The sequence below is a fragment of the Eublepharis macularius genome, chromosome 1, assembly GCF_028583425.1.
Source record: "Eublepharis macularius isolate TG4126 chromosome 1, MPM_Emac_v1.0, whole genome shotgun sequence".
Classification (NCBI taxonomy): Eukaryota; Metazoa; Chordata; class Lepidosauria; order Squamata; family Eublepharidae; genus Eublepharis; species Eublepharis macularius.
The window spans coordinates 33,441,201-33,454,156 of record NC_072790.1 but is presented as its reverse complement, the minus strand read 5'-3'; the positions used below and the strand labels follow the sequence as shown (position 1 = coordinate 33,454,156).

The following is a 12,956-nucleotide window of genomic DNA, read 5'->3' as shown; positions in this document are numbered from 1 at the left end:
AAAACACTCTATATTCATGGCAAATTGGAAACCCTTTATGGACTATTTGCAGGAGACAAAGAAAAATGAATTAATGATTTGGGGTTTTTTGATTTCTAAGAATAAGGATCAGGGATATCAAGAAGATGAGATATAGAAAAAATATATTAATTAGACCACAAGCTGATTAATACTAAAGAAGGTAGTGTTGTAGGCGCAGAACTGTAACGGATTAATAATATGCTTGTTATGTTTTTTACTGTTTTTTACTTTGTATGTAGACCACTGTTGGCTCTTAGTAGTTGTGTTTTATGTTTTACTTTCATTCTTTGTTCTATCGTTTAACTTTTCTACAATAAAAATAAAACATTTTTTTTTTAAGATCTAGACCAAACAAAATTATTGCCCAGGAATCTGTATCTGTCCCCTTGCAGAATTGCAAAAGTTGTACAGCATTAGCAAGAACTGGCACACTTTAAATATAATTCTCAGTGATTCCACAGATGTTGGATAATGCACTTTAGCTATCATTTGGAAGTGGATTTTTTGTTTCATACCTGAAAAATTCAGTTCCAAATGATCTCTAAAGAGGATTGGAAGTGCATTATCCAACATGTGCAGAATCAGCTTCTATCTCTCTCCAGCATTTTACCCTCTTATGCACAGAAGGCTTGGCTATCCTAAGATTCCCAGTGAGGAGCCAATATTTGTGCCATATGAGGCAGCGTTAACATTTGAATATATACCATCATTTATTTAAAAGATTTATAACATTTATTTATTAAAACATTTTCTTCCAAGCAATTGTGACCTTCTTCCTAAACTACTTTGATCCAAGAGATGCGTGGATTTTTTTAAACCAGTTTGTTATTAAGGTTGTATTTTTTTAGCCTTGATAATATCACAATGCAGTCTCTCATGTTCAAACCAGGATTCTTCCTGTACCGCAATGACTGCTTCTCTCCCACTTTGCAAGAGCCAAACTAGACATTACAAGTGGTACAGCTTGGGTAACGGGTGCCCAACTCGACTTGCTGTCACATAATATGACAGATATAGGCCGTTTCCACATGGTTTACCTTTGCTCGTAACAACCCGTAAGATTGCGCAAAAAAGCGGAAGATCACATGACATTGCGCAAATCTTGCGCGAGAAAACGCGATCTTCCGTGTTTTTTGCGCAATCTTACGGGTCGTTACGAGCAAAGGTAAGCTATGTGGAAACGGCCATAAAGTGAGTTTACTCACCTAAAAAACACTTTGTTGAGCTCCAGCATTGTAAGGGGAGAGGAAAGGCTCCCAGCTTCACTGCTGTGTTGTTTACTTAATCACCAAAGAGAGGCACAACTGCCCAGGAGTAAGGAGACGACATACACAATTATTATCAATATAATATATATTCACTCTTATGGTATAAAAGTGTTCAAAGTGTAAAGTGCTTTGCACTGTCATTTGCTGAACCAACTAGATGATGTGGATGTAACAATGATGGCTAAATACAGAATGAAGATGATATTTGCTCTTGAAGAAGCTTAATGTGAAATGGGCTTGTTTTATATGCCGGCAAACCCCGTAACAGAACTATTAACATTATTGAAGCACTACCGATTCAGCCTTTGATACTTACTTGATACTTACCTAGTTTGTCTTCACCGGTTGGACATTCAAACCGCCAGAGAAGAAAAAGTCTTTCAGGACTGGTTGGAGATATTCATTTATTCATTTCCGATTGTGTGTGTGTGTGTGTGTGTGTATTTGTAGTTTGCACTTTGAACACTTTCGCACCATAAGAGTGAATATATATTATATTGATAATAATTGTGTATATATTCTTCTTACCCTGGGCAGTTGTGCCTCTCTTTGGTGATTACGTTGTTACAGGGGTAGCTCCTCCCTTGCTTTGTTCAGTGCTGTTTCTATTGGCAAAAAAACCAGGTCTGGGAAGCTGGAAGCCACTCCTCCCCCTTTGCAGAGTTCAATGGAGCATTTTTTAGGTAAATAAAGCCACTTTTATATGAGTCATTATGTGTGACAATGAGTCAGGTCATGCACCCATGTGCCAACTCAAGTCACTCCTAAAACAGGGTTAACATACCTGTAACTTATGTTCATCGAGTTCTTCTGTGCTGACACACATGGGGACTGCGCAGGCGCAGGCCAGCCGCCGGAGAATTTTCTAGAGCTTCCATGGCTCCGAAGGGGCCGTTTGTCGCGCGCCTCAGCGACCGTTTTCCCGCCCAAACGGTCACGTGATCCTCCAGCGACCAACGGCCCCTTCCCTCAGTTCTCCCTTGCCGCCGCTTGACCAACAAACTTCAGCCATAACACCTTAAAAACACCAATTTCCGTTACAGCCATCACAATATCGTGCATTGGAGTTCACAGCGGGGTAGGAGGGAGGGTTGTGTGTCAGCACAGAAGAACTCGATGAACATAAGTTACAGGTATGTTAACCCTGTTTTCATCTTCGTTCTTCTGTGCCTCCACACATGGGAGTGTACCAAGCTTCACACAATAAGGAAGGCGGGGGTGAAGTCCAACACAATTTTATTAAGCAAACAAGAACAACAATAAATAGATATGCATATATACATCTATGTAAAAATACTGTGTAAGGACACATAAATACTCAATATTTACATATATACACACCCCCAGGTACATATATACACTTTCACTCAAGGGTACCCAACAGGTACGCCAAGAAAGTCATTCCAAAACTCCCTCAGGAAAAAAGGGAGTGTAAGACAGCCTTGGCCACAGATACATCCTGCTCCGCATTGACATCAACGGCGTAATGCCTGACAAAGGTGTCTGCAGAGGACCATGTGGCTGCTTTACAAATGTTAACCAGGGGCACCCCCCTGAGGAGTGCCGAAGAGGATGCTTGGGACCGCGTGGAGTGGGCTCTGACATGAAGCGGGCAAGCCACCCCTGCCAGGGAATAGGCCTTGCTAATGGCCGTCACAATCCACCTAGACAGGGTCTGTGAGGAAGCCCTGCTACCCTTGTCCTTGGCCCCAAAACATACAAACAGGTGAGGACTGGAACGGAATCCCTTCGTCCTATCCAGGTAATAGGCTAGGGCCCTCTTCAAGTCTAGGGAATGGAGGGCCTTTTCCCCCTTAGAGGAAGGTTGAGGAAAGAATGCAGGCAGTGAGATATCCTGCGAGAGGTGGAAGGCGGACACCACCTTGGGCAGGAACCCGAGGCAGGGACGCAGGACCACCTTGTTGGGATGAAACACAAGAAAGGGAGGGTCAGACCGCAGTGCAGACAGCTCACTGACCCTTCTGGCCGATGTGACGGCCACCAAGAATGCTACCTTGTAGGATAGCATATCCAAAGGGCATGTAGCCATTGGTTCAAATGGAGGCAACATGAGACGTGAGAGCACCAAGGACAGCGACCACTGAGGCACTGGCGCCGACACAGGTGGGTAAAGATTGTACATGCCCTTAAGGAACTGGCGGGATTGTGGGTGAGAAAACACCGTAGCACCCTCAACTCGGGCGTGAGCAGCTGATATCGCTGCCAAGTGTACCTTGAGGGAGGACACCTTCAAGCCCAGGCCACGCAAGTGGCACAAATACTCGAACACAACCCCCAAGGGACTGCTGTCAGGCACCACTCCTCTGGCAAGTGCCCAGAGCTCAAACCTGCGCCACTTGGCCGCATAAGCGCGCCTAGTGGATGGCCGACGAGCATTCAGGAGGACCCTCTGTACCTCGTCAGTAAAGCCTACAGGGGAGGAACGATCCGCCAAGCCGTTAGGTGCAGCTTCTTGGGATCGTGGTGGACTAGGCTCCCGTTTAGGAGAAGGTCTTGCCGAGGGGGCAGACTCACATATGCCCGTTGGGACATTCGCAGGAGCTTCGGGAACCAAACCTGCCGTGGCCAGAAGGGGGCCACTAGGATGCAGTCCGTCCCATCCTCCTCTATCTTGCACAGGACCCTGGGAATCAAGGGGAACGGAGGAAACATGTAGTGCAAGCCCTGCGTCCACGTAAACTGGAAGGCATCCCCAATAGAGAGGGGGTCGCTCCCTGCCCTGGAACAGAACGTGTGGGCCTTGGTGGTCGCCGCAGTGGCGAACACGTCTATCACTGGATGACCCCACATCTGGAAGATCGGCCCAACGCACTCTACGTTCAGTTCCCACTCGTGGTCCAGTAAAGGGACCCTGCTGAGGGCATCTGCCCGGGCATTGTCTGACCCAGCCACGTGTATAGCACGGAGCGACACACCGTTCTTGATAGCCCACTGCCAAGTGAGTGTGGCTTCCCGGCACAGGGCCATGGACACTGTGCCCCCCTGCTGATTCACGTAGTACATGGCAGTCGTGTTGTCCGTCTGCACCAACACCTGACGATTTCTCAGCAGTGCTGTAAGAGACACAAGTGCGAAACGAATGGCCCTTAGTTCAAGCACATTGATATGGAGGGTCTTTTCCCTGTCAGACCAGACATCTTGCACAGACACATCACCACAGTAAGCCCCCCATCCCAACAGAGAGGCGTCAGTGGTAACCGTGATGTCATGGTGTTGATACCCAAAAGGGGTCCCTTTAAACAAGTTGTCATCAGACAGCCACCAGTCCAAGGAGGAGAGGATGACCCTCGGGATAGAGAATTTGAGGGACGGAGGGTGCAGCAGAGCATCGTACCTCCGCACAAACCAGTTCTGGAGAGGGCGCATACGCAGCCTAGCGAAAGGCACCACAGAGGTGGCCGCTGCCATATGCCCTAGTAAGCACTGGATAGTGCGCACAGACTGGAATCGGTTCCTTTTAAACATGGACACTAGACCCCTTAGGGACCGAGCCCTCTCCAAGGGGAGCAGGGCCTTACCCTCCACAGAGTCTAACAGTGCACCAATGTAGGACACCTTGCAGTTGGGCACCAGCTTGGATTTCTCCAAGTTCACCAGGAGCCCCAGGCGTTGGCAAGTGCTAAGTACCAAGCCAATGTCCTGCACCAGCCTAGACTCCGATTCAGCCACGATGAGCCAGTCATCGAGGTACGGAAAGATGGTACAGCCTTCTTCCCGTAGGAAGGAAACCACAGGGGCCACACATTTAGTGAACACTCGTGGGGCAGTGGACAGGCCAAAGGGGAGCACCTTATACCGGAAAACCCTTTGCCGGTAAACAAAGCTCAGGTATTTCCTGTGCTCCTTCCGTATGCCCACGTGAAAGTATGCATCCTTTAAGTCAAGAACCGCAAACCAATCTCCCTGTTTCAGCAAGGCGATCACAGCCGCCAACGTAACCATTTTGAATTTGGTCACCTTGAGGTAGGCATTAAGGCCCCTCAGATCTAAAATGGGACGTAAGCCCCCATCCTTCTTGGGGACCAGGAAGAACCTAGAGAAGAAACCCCTTACAGAATCCTCATAGGGCAATTCTTCCACAGCACCCTTGGCCAAGAGTGACACGATCTCCGCATCCAGCTCGGCCATAGTGTTATTGACAGCTGTCAGGGGTGAACTGCATCTAGGCAGCTCAACGAACTCCAGCCCGTATCCCAGTTCAACAATAGTTAAGACCCATGAGTCAGATGTTATTGACTCCCACTCAGAGAGGAGTGGACTCAGTCTGCCCGAAAAGTCCGGGGATACGGCTGGCGTGACCCGTCAGTACTGCCTCCCGGCGCCCTGCTGATCTTTCTGCTGGGCCGGTTGCTGTGCCGGACGAGGCTTGAAGGGCCGACGCCTCCTCTGCTGTTGTGCGGGAGGGTAAGGCCGCTGCTGGTAGGCAGGATACTGCTGGTAGCCCGGCCGCTGTTGTTGGTATCTGCCCTGGTAATGGTAAGGGCCAGACCGGGGAGCGTACCGTGACCTGGAGGAGGGCTTGTCCGCTGGAGCCAGACCCAAAGACCGCGCCGTCTGCCTGTCCTCCTTTTTCTTCTTCAGGGTCTCGTCGGTGGACTTGGAGAACAGCGAGTCCCCTTCAAAGGGCATGCTCTCCACCCTGGAACGCACCTCTTGGGACAGGGCCGTCGACCGCAACCAAGAGTGGCGCCTGAGGACCACCGCCGACGCCATCCCTCTAGCAGCAGTGTCAGCAGCGTGGCTCCCAGCGTTCATTTGCTGTTTAGACAGCCGGACAGCCTCTGTTTGCAGCAGGGACACCACAGCCTTCTGCTCAGGAGGGAGGTCCCGGGTATAGGATGCCAACTTCTCCCAGAGGTACAGCTGGTACCCTGCCATGATGGTCTGGTAGTTGGCAATCCTCAGACCCAGTGAAGAGACAATGTACTGGCGCCTGCCCATGGCATCAAGCTTCTTGCCCTCTTTATCGGCAGGCACCGAGGAGTGACCCGATCGTCGGGGGTTGAACTCCTCTGTGACCAAGAAGGAAGGTGGAGGGTGCTTCACCAACGCCGGCCAGGTGCCCTGCTTGATCTTGTAAAGCTGCTCGATGCGCTTGGATGTTGGAGGTTGATCACAGGGCACCTGCCACACCTTCTCCACTATCTCCTCAATACCCTCGAGCATGGGGAAGCCAACGTATGCCGGATTATCCCCATAGATACGCTTGAGGAGCTTGTCCTTGGTCTGGGGGACTGCTGAAGAGATATCCATCTCGAGAGCCTTGGCCATCCTTGCCATCTGGTCGGCGTAGATGCGGAGGTCCTCGAATGGCGAGTCCGCAGATGGCACTAGCTCCTCAGCTGGCGATGGTTCGGACCAGGACTCCGACTGGTAGCCAAAACTCCCCACTTCCTCCTCATCGGAACCGAGCTCGGATTCCTGAGCCCGGAGTGGAGGGGGAGCCCACGCCGACCTCGATGTCGAAGGCCTCGGTTCCGACACGGAGAAGCCCGCAGGTGCCCCCTCCCATTGGCAACGGTATGGCGAGGGGAGGTAGGAAGCCTGTCGATGCCGGGACGCAGTGGACCGGACTGATCGGACACTGTCCCCGGAACCATGCCGCTCACGACCGACCGGAGGTGGAGACGGACGGACAGGCGACGGACGGCTCCGACGAGGAGACGGGCTCGGTTCCAGCCTCGGCGACCGAAGGGCAAGCGATGGTCGGCTCCGACGGTGCGGGCTCGGCTCCGGCCCCGACGAGAATTCTGCGGGCACCGTCTCGAAGGCCATCGGATCCGGCACCGGCACGGAGATGCCTTCTGGCTCAGGGGAGCCCAGATGAGGGGAAGGCGTGTGAGGAAGCACGATGACCTCCTCCTGAGGAGCGGGACGCGGCGACCGATGATGCTTGGTCTTCTTCTTCTTCTTCGCCGGTTCCGAAGAAGACCTCGGAACCGACGCGCTCCTCGCCTTCGAAGGGGACCTCGGCTTCGACCTCTTAGGCTTCATCGGAACCGATCCGGACGTCGGTTCCGACCGGGGACTCGGTACCAGGATCCTCGGTTCTGACGTAGGTCTCGGATCCGACCTGGTAGATGACGCGCTATGGGGCGGCCGCACCGGTCCCTGCGCTGGAGAGGCCGCTCTCGACGCCGAGGTACTCGGGGGACGCGGTTTCGACCCCGACCTCGCGGAGGCCACTGAGCCAGCTCTTGAATGCCGTTCGGCAGAGGGGCTAGGGCCGGCCTTGGGGGAGGGCAACGGAGCGCCTCCGGACATGACCTTCTGCCACAGGGAGGAGTTCAGTCGGGCCTTGCGCTCCTGCCGGGCCTTGCTGGTGAAGCCCTGGCAAATCTTACAGGCCGACACATTATGGGTCTCCCCCAAACAAAACAGGCACAGTTCATGGCCATCGGTCTTGGCCATTTTAGTGTGGCATTGGAGGCAATGCTTGAAGAGAGCCTTTGAGGCCATCTTCAGGGGCACGCGAAAGGAAGGTCAAAAACAGTCCGAGTCAAATTACCGAGTCCACAACAAAGTCCAAAACGAGATCCGAAGAATAGTCGAGGTCACGAAGTCCGAAGTCAAAAGCCAAGCAATCAGTCAGAATAAAGCACGAAGCACAAAAAAGCACAGAGCAACGAAGCTCACGTTCTCTCCAAGCGGCGGCAAGAAGAGAACTGAGGGAAGGGGCCGTTGGTCGCTGGAGGATCACGTGACCGTTTGGGCGGGAAAACGGTCGCTGAGGCGCGCGACAAACGGCCCCTTCGGAGCCATGGAAGCTCTAGAAAATTCTCCGGCGGCTGGCCTGCGCCTGCGCAGTCCCCATGTGTGGAGGCACAGAAGAACGAAGATGAACATTTAGGTTGGCTCTTGGTCACCCTAGTAAAACACCAATTCACTTTACTCTGTTCCAGAGGTCATTTCGTAGAAAAAAAGCTGGAGGAACGCATTAGCATAACTGATTTGCATATGCCACACACCCCTGACATCACCTATCCTGGCTGTTTTGGACCCAATCCTGGCTATTCAGGGCTGAAATTGGGCCCAAAATGGCAAAAAGGGGCTGAAAATGGCCAAAAAGGGGCCCAAAATGGTTAGGATCCGGCCACTGCTGAGTGGGAGAGTGATCCACCACCTGTCAGAGGCCCGATCCAGGCCATGTCAGCCCCAATCCAAGCTGAAATGGGCCCAAAATGGCCAGGAGTCAGGTGGGTGGGGCCACCTGACATGTGACCTCTTTGGGGAACTGCCAGAACTGCGTTCCTGCGTGTTCCCCCTCGAAATGAGCCCTGCTCTGTTCTAATCATTTAGGGTGGTTTTCTCCTAACCTAGGATATTCAAGAAGGAATAACCTTGATCTCCTCATTGTGAGACCATCTTGGAATGAAGATGAAATGTTAGGAATAGTTTCCATAAACAGACCAGTAAGTTCTCCTGAGGTGTAAGAAATGGGTGTGTATGTAAAGTACTGTTAAGTTGCAGCCAATTTATGGAAACCCAAAGGTTTTTCAAGGCAAGGGACAAACAGATACTTTGCTATCACCTGCCTCTGCATAGCGATCCTGGACTTCCTTGATGTTTCCTTGTTCCAAGTACCAACCAAGGCCAACCCTGCTTAGCTTCCAAGATCTGGTGAGATTGGACTCACCTGGGCCACAGAGGTCATAACATGAGAAATGTAGGCAAAAGGAAATTGCTTCTCCACTACACTGGTTGCCCTCCAAATCACATCAGAGGGAATAATTAACCAGTACAAACAGAATGTCCAAATGAGCATCTAGTTTGTTTTTGTTATTAGACCCCCCTCTGTTGCATAATAGCTTGTGCACCAGCCAGATGGAACCCAAGACTACCAAAGATTGCCTTCAATCCTTCATGCTTTATTCCTTCACCACAGTTGGAAGTGACTTGACGGCACATAAGACGCACACAGTCATCACACTAAGCAAAGCTTATTATCTTACTGCATGAAACTAATTCCAAACAGCACTACTAAATCCCCAAGGTCTAGCTTCCTTTCTCTTTACTTCCCTTTGGAAATGAATCCTAAAAAGTGTACAGGTGTTTGACCGCAATACCAAAAGCCAACCACACTTAAGTTCCTCTGCTCAGAGCTAGTTTCTGAAAAACTAAGCCGGCCGGAGGCTTGCAATATTGCAATACACTTGCAATGTTAAACGCACCAGCACCTATGAAAGCCTCATCTGCTGTAGCTTGACTTCTGAAAATTTGCCAGCTTCTTATGAATGGTTCCTGTAATACTCACCGTGGCTGGAACCCCATCCAACTGGCGTGCCCCGTGGTTCGATACCAGGATTCCATTTACGCCATGCTTCATTGCTTCCCTAGCATCATCAGCTAGGAAGTAAAAAATAATAATAATAATCTGCCCTTTATAAGTTAGAACTCACAACCGCTGTCAATTTGATGGCTACAAAATCCATAAAAACCTCTTCCATTAACACAAAACCCCCAAGATTTCATTCTTTTTTTGTTCAGTTTAGCACCTAAGGAATTAATAAGGACACAGTGAATCGAATTTGCTGTTCTATCGTCTCCCACACCCAAGGGCACCCTATTGCAGCTCTTTTGATATCCTCAGCACTGTTAACAGAAGTCTGGCATGTACTCATCTCACTGGTGCTCAGTTCCACCAACAGTCACTCTGCACATTACTTCCTTTACAAGTTCTCTATGGAGCCAACACGTGTTCCTCGGGGATTCGTTTTTATAAAGGAAACAAGCGTGCAAATGGGCTCAGAAAGCGTGCAAATGGGCTCAGAGCTCCTGCCTTTCTCCCAAGCTTTTCCCCCCATGCAATTACATTATGGAGGGGAGACATTTCCCCATTTCTGCTGCTCCATGTGGAGGCATTTTTTGCACTTGCATCAGCAGAAAGGGGGAAACTCTCCCTCCCCGCACAGTTTTTGCATGTGTAACATCCATGAGCTAATTTGGTTTAGCCCGGTAGGGCGGAGTTAGTATCTGCAGCTAGGCAGCTGAGGAAGAGGATGGCTGCTGGGAGCTTGATAACACTTTACATACTCTTATCACCTTGAATAAGGTAATCAAAAACATGTTATATGTGAACAATAGTAACTAAAAGTGATGTATATGCGTTATAATTAGTAAGTTCCAAAGAGTTTATTGTCTATAGCCATAGGCCATCACAACATACCAAACTTCGACTAATAAACAATTAAATCCATTATCACAGTCTGTATAGGTTACTTAAAATGAATTAAAACAGTACAGTATGCCAAACTATCCCAGGAATCACGAAGCAGCCTCGTTCAGTACCACCTTAGATCTTATCTTTTTGGCTGCGAGTGCAAACTCAGAGACTCTATAGGACACATGATTATCAGTGTCAGATAACAAAAACATAATCTTCTCAATTTCAGAATGTGTGTTTGTGACTGATAGGATTCTGGCCAAGAATTTTGCTCTGGGTACACTATATAATGGACAATAAAGTAGGTAGTGGGAAAGGTTCTCCACTGTAGGTAACCCACAAATGCAGGTGCGATGTTCCATAGGGGTGTGAGAATAACGCCCTGCCAAAAGAGCTGTCTGCATCATCTGGAAGCTCAGAGCAGTGAAAGACACTCTGAGGTTGTAATGAGAAATACTGTCTAGGTAGGGATATCTTAAATGGTCAAATTTGATTAGTTTATACCAAGGACCTGCCTTAGATTTTGATACTGACAGCTGATCAATCACTGCATCTGACTTGTAGATCCACTCCTTAAGTGGGAGGTTGTTGGCTGAGACCCCTAACTTAGTGGGATCCTACAAGGTGAAATGTTTACCTTCAGTGATTTTCAAAGACATTGTTTGCTGAAATTTCCGCATGGTTGCACTTACAAGTATGATTAAAGAAAAGAAAAAAAAAGTTGTATTGTAATAATTGTTAACAGGTTGGGAATTTTTTCCCCCTTAAATTCCATTTGTGTGAAAGTTTGCTTCCTAAATTTAGCCCCATAGAACCCATACAAAAGAAGTTACCCGCGGTCATTTTTTTTTTATAGACACCAATCCTCAAGCTGACGTGTGTCTGCGTGGAGCACAGGTTGGCTCTGTGGAGAACTCGTAAAAGAAGTAACGTGTAGAGTGACTGCAAGAGTAGCTCTCCAGCTCACTGGTGCTCAATTCCACCAAGAGTAGCTCTCCTCCCGAGAGAGGTTTATTGTAAACAAACTAATATGATCACGGTAATTATCAATGCTTTCAAATGTTTTTTGATTTGTTACAGTAATGGGAAGAAGTCTCTGAATTCCACCTACATGCAATCCAGAGGAGAATTGGGCCCCATGCATACAACACATTGATAGAATTCCAGCATTACTTTAAACTATCAGCTGGCAGGAAGCTGGGTGGGATCCCCCCTGCCGCCTGCCAGCTGATAGTTTAAAGGGACCTGTGCTTAAAAGGGCAGGGGGGTGATGGGTGGGGGTGCTGGGAGAAAACCCAGCCCCTTGAGTCACTTTAGAATGCTCCAAATCTTTACAGAGCATTCCAAAGCGATTCAAACACCCGAATCCGAAACAGCTTGCCGCTTTGGGTTTCGGGTGTTCCCGAATGTTTTTCCTGCTTCGGGTAAAGCCGAAGCAGGAAACCCAAATATTTTCGGGCTGCACACCCCTACTTCTGAATGTGGAGGTTCCCTTTAGTTACCATGGCTGGTAGACCTATCCTCCATAAATCTGTCTTATCCCCTTTTAAAGTTATCTATGCCTGTGGCCATCACTACATCCTCTGAGAATTAATTCCACATCGTAATCACTCGTGTAAAGATATATTTCCTTGTGTGTCCTGAATCTGCTGCCCATCAACTTAATTGGATGCCCCTGAGTTACAGTTTTTTGGGAAAGGGAGGAAAGTTCTCTCTCTCTCCACTCTCTTGTGCAGCATAAATCTCTTTCAATAGCCCACAAAAGTTACATTTCACTCCAGCTGAACAAACCTCTGAGGATGCCTTTAGCAACAATTGGCAAGGTAGTCAGACCTCTGAGCCACTTGAGATCCTCCCATTTAATCGACGGATCAATTGCTTCCGCAACATAAACAGACAGGCCACTGTTTTCTCCGTAGCCCTTCTCAGATGAAAACGCCAGATCATTTGTTTCAAAATTTTTCATTCTGCAATTAAGAAAAAGTTTCAGAAAACACAGTCAGACAAAACAGTCCCTAAGCCCCACTCAACTTCAGCTCCAAACCACCATTAACACAATCCACAGTGAAATATTCATTTTCTAAAAAAAAAATGCGTTGCTTGATAGTTGATATTATGCAGAAAAGAACCTGCGAGTACTTACTAAGTATCCCCTTAGATAATAACAATAACAATTGCTGGGTATTTTACTAATAACAACTTCAACACTTCTGTTATAGTTCATACAAATGTAACTTACCAAGGTAACTCTCTGTACTAATAAGAGGGTCAGTTCTTAAAAGTGCTTCATATTGAGCAGACCATCTCATACAGGATACATACCAATGAACCGACAAAGTGCTAGTGCTAAAGTGCTAATCCCAAATGGGTGGACATATTGCACAAAAAATTCATAAAGTGCAATTGCATAAACAGCAATTGTTAAAAGGCTTATCTTTATTGTTAACATCTAAGGGGATACTTGGTAAGTACTTGCGGGTTCT

The 12,956-nt window shown here is 48.5% G+C and overlaps 1 protein-coding gene across 1 annotated transcript in view; it reads right to left on the bottom strand.

Moving 5' to 3' along the window:
• HAO1 (hydroxyacid oxidase 1) overlaps positions 1-12,956 on the bottom strand; it is a 44,537-nt gene that overhangs the window by 13,317 nt on the left and 18,264 nt on the right. Inside the window, exons 4-5 of the mRNA XM_055000515.1 lie at positions 12,265-12,440; positions 9,565-9,656 (exon numbers count right to left, since the gene is read on the bottom strand). Of these exons, the coding sequence (XP_054856490.1) occupies positions 9,565-9,656; positions 12,265-12,440 (268 nt within the window). The remainder of the gene's footprint in view (positions 1-9,564; positions 9,657-12,264; positions 12,441-12,956) is intronic.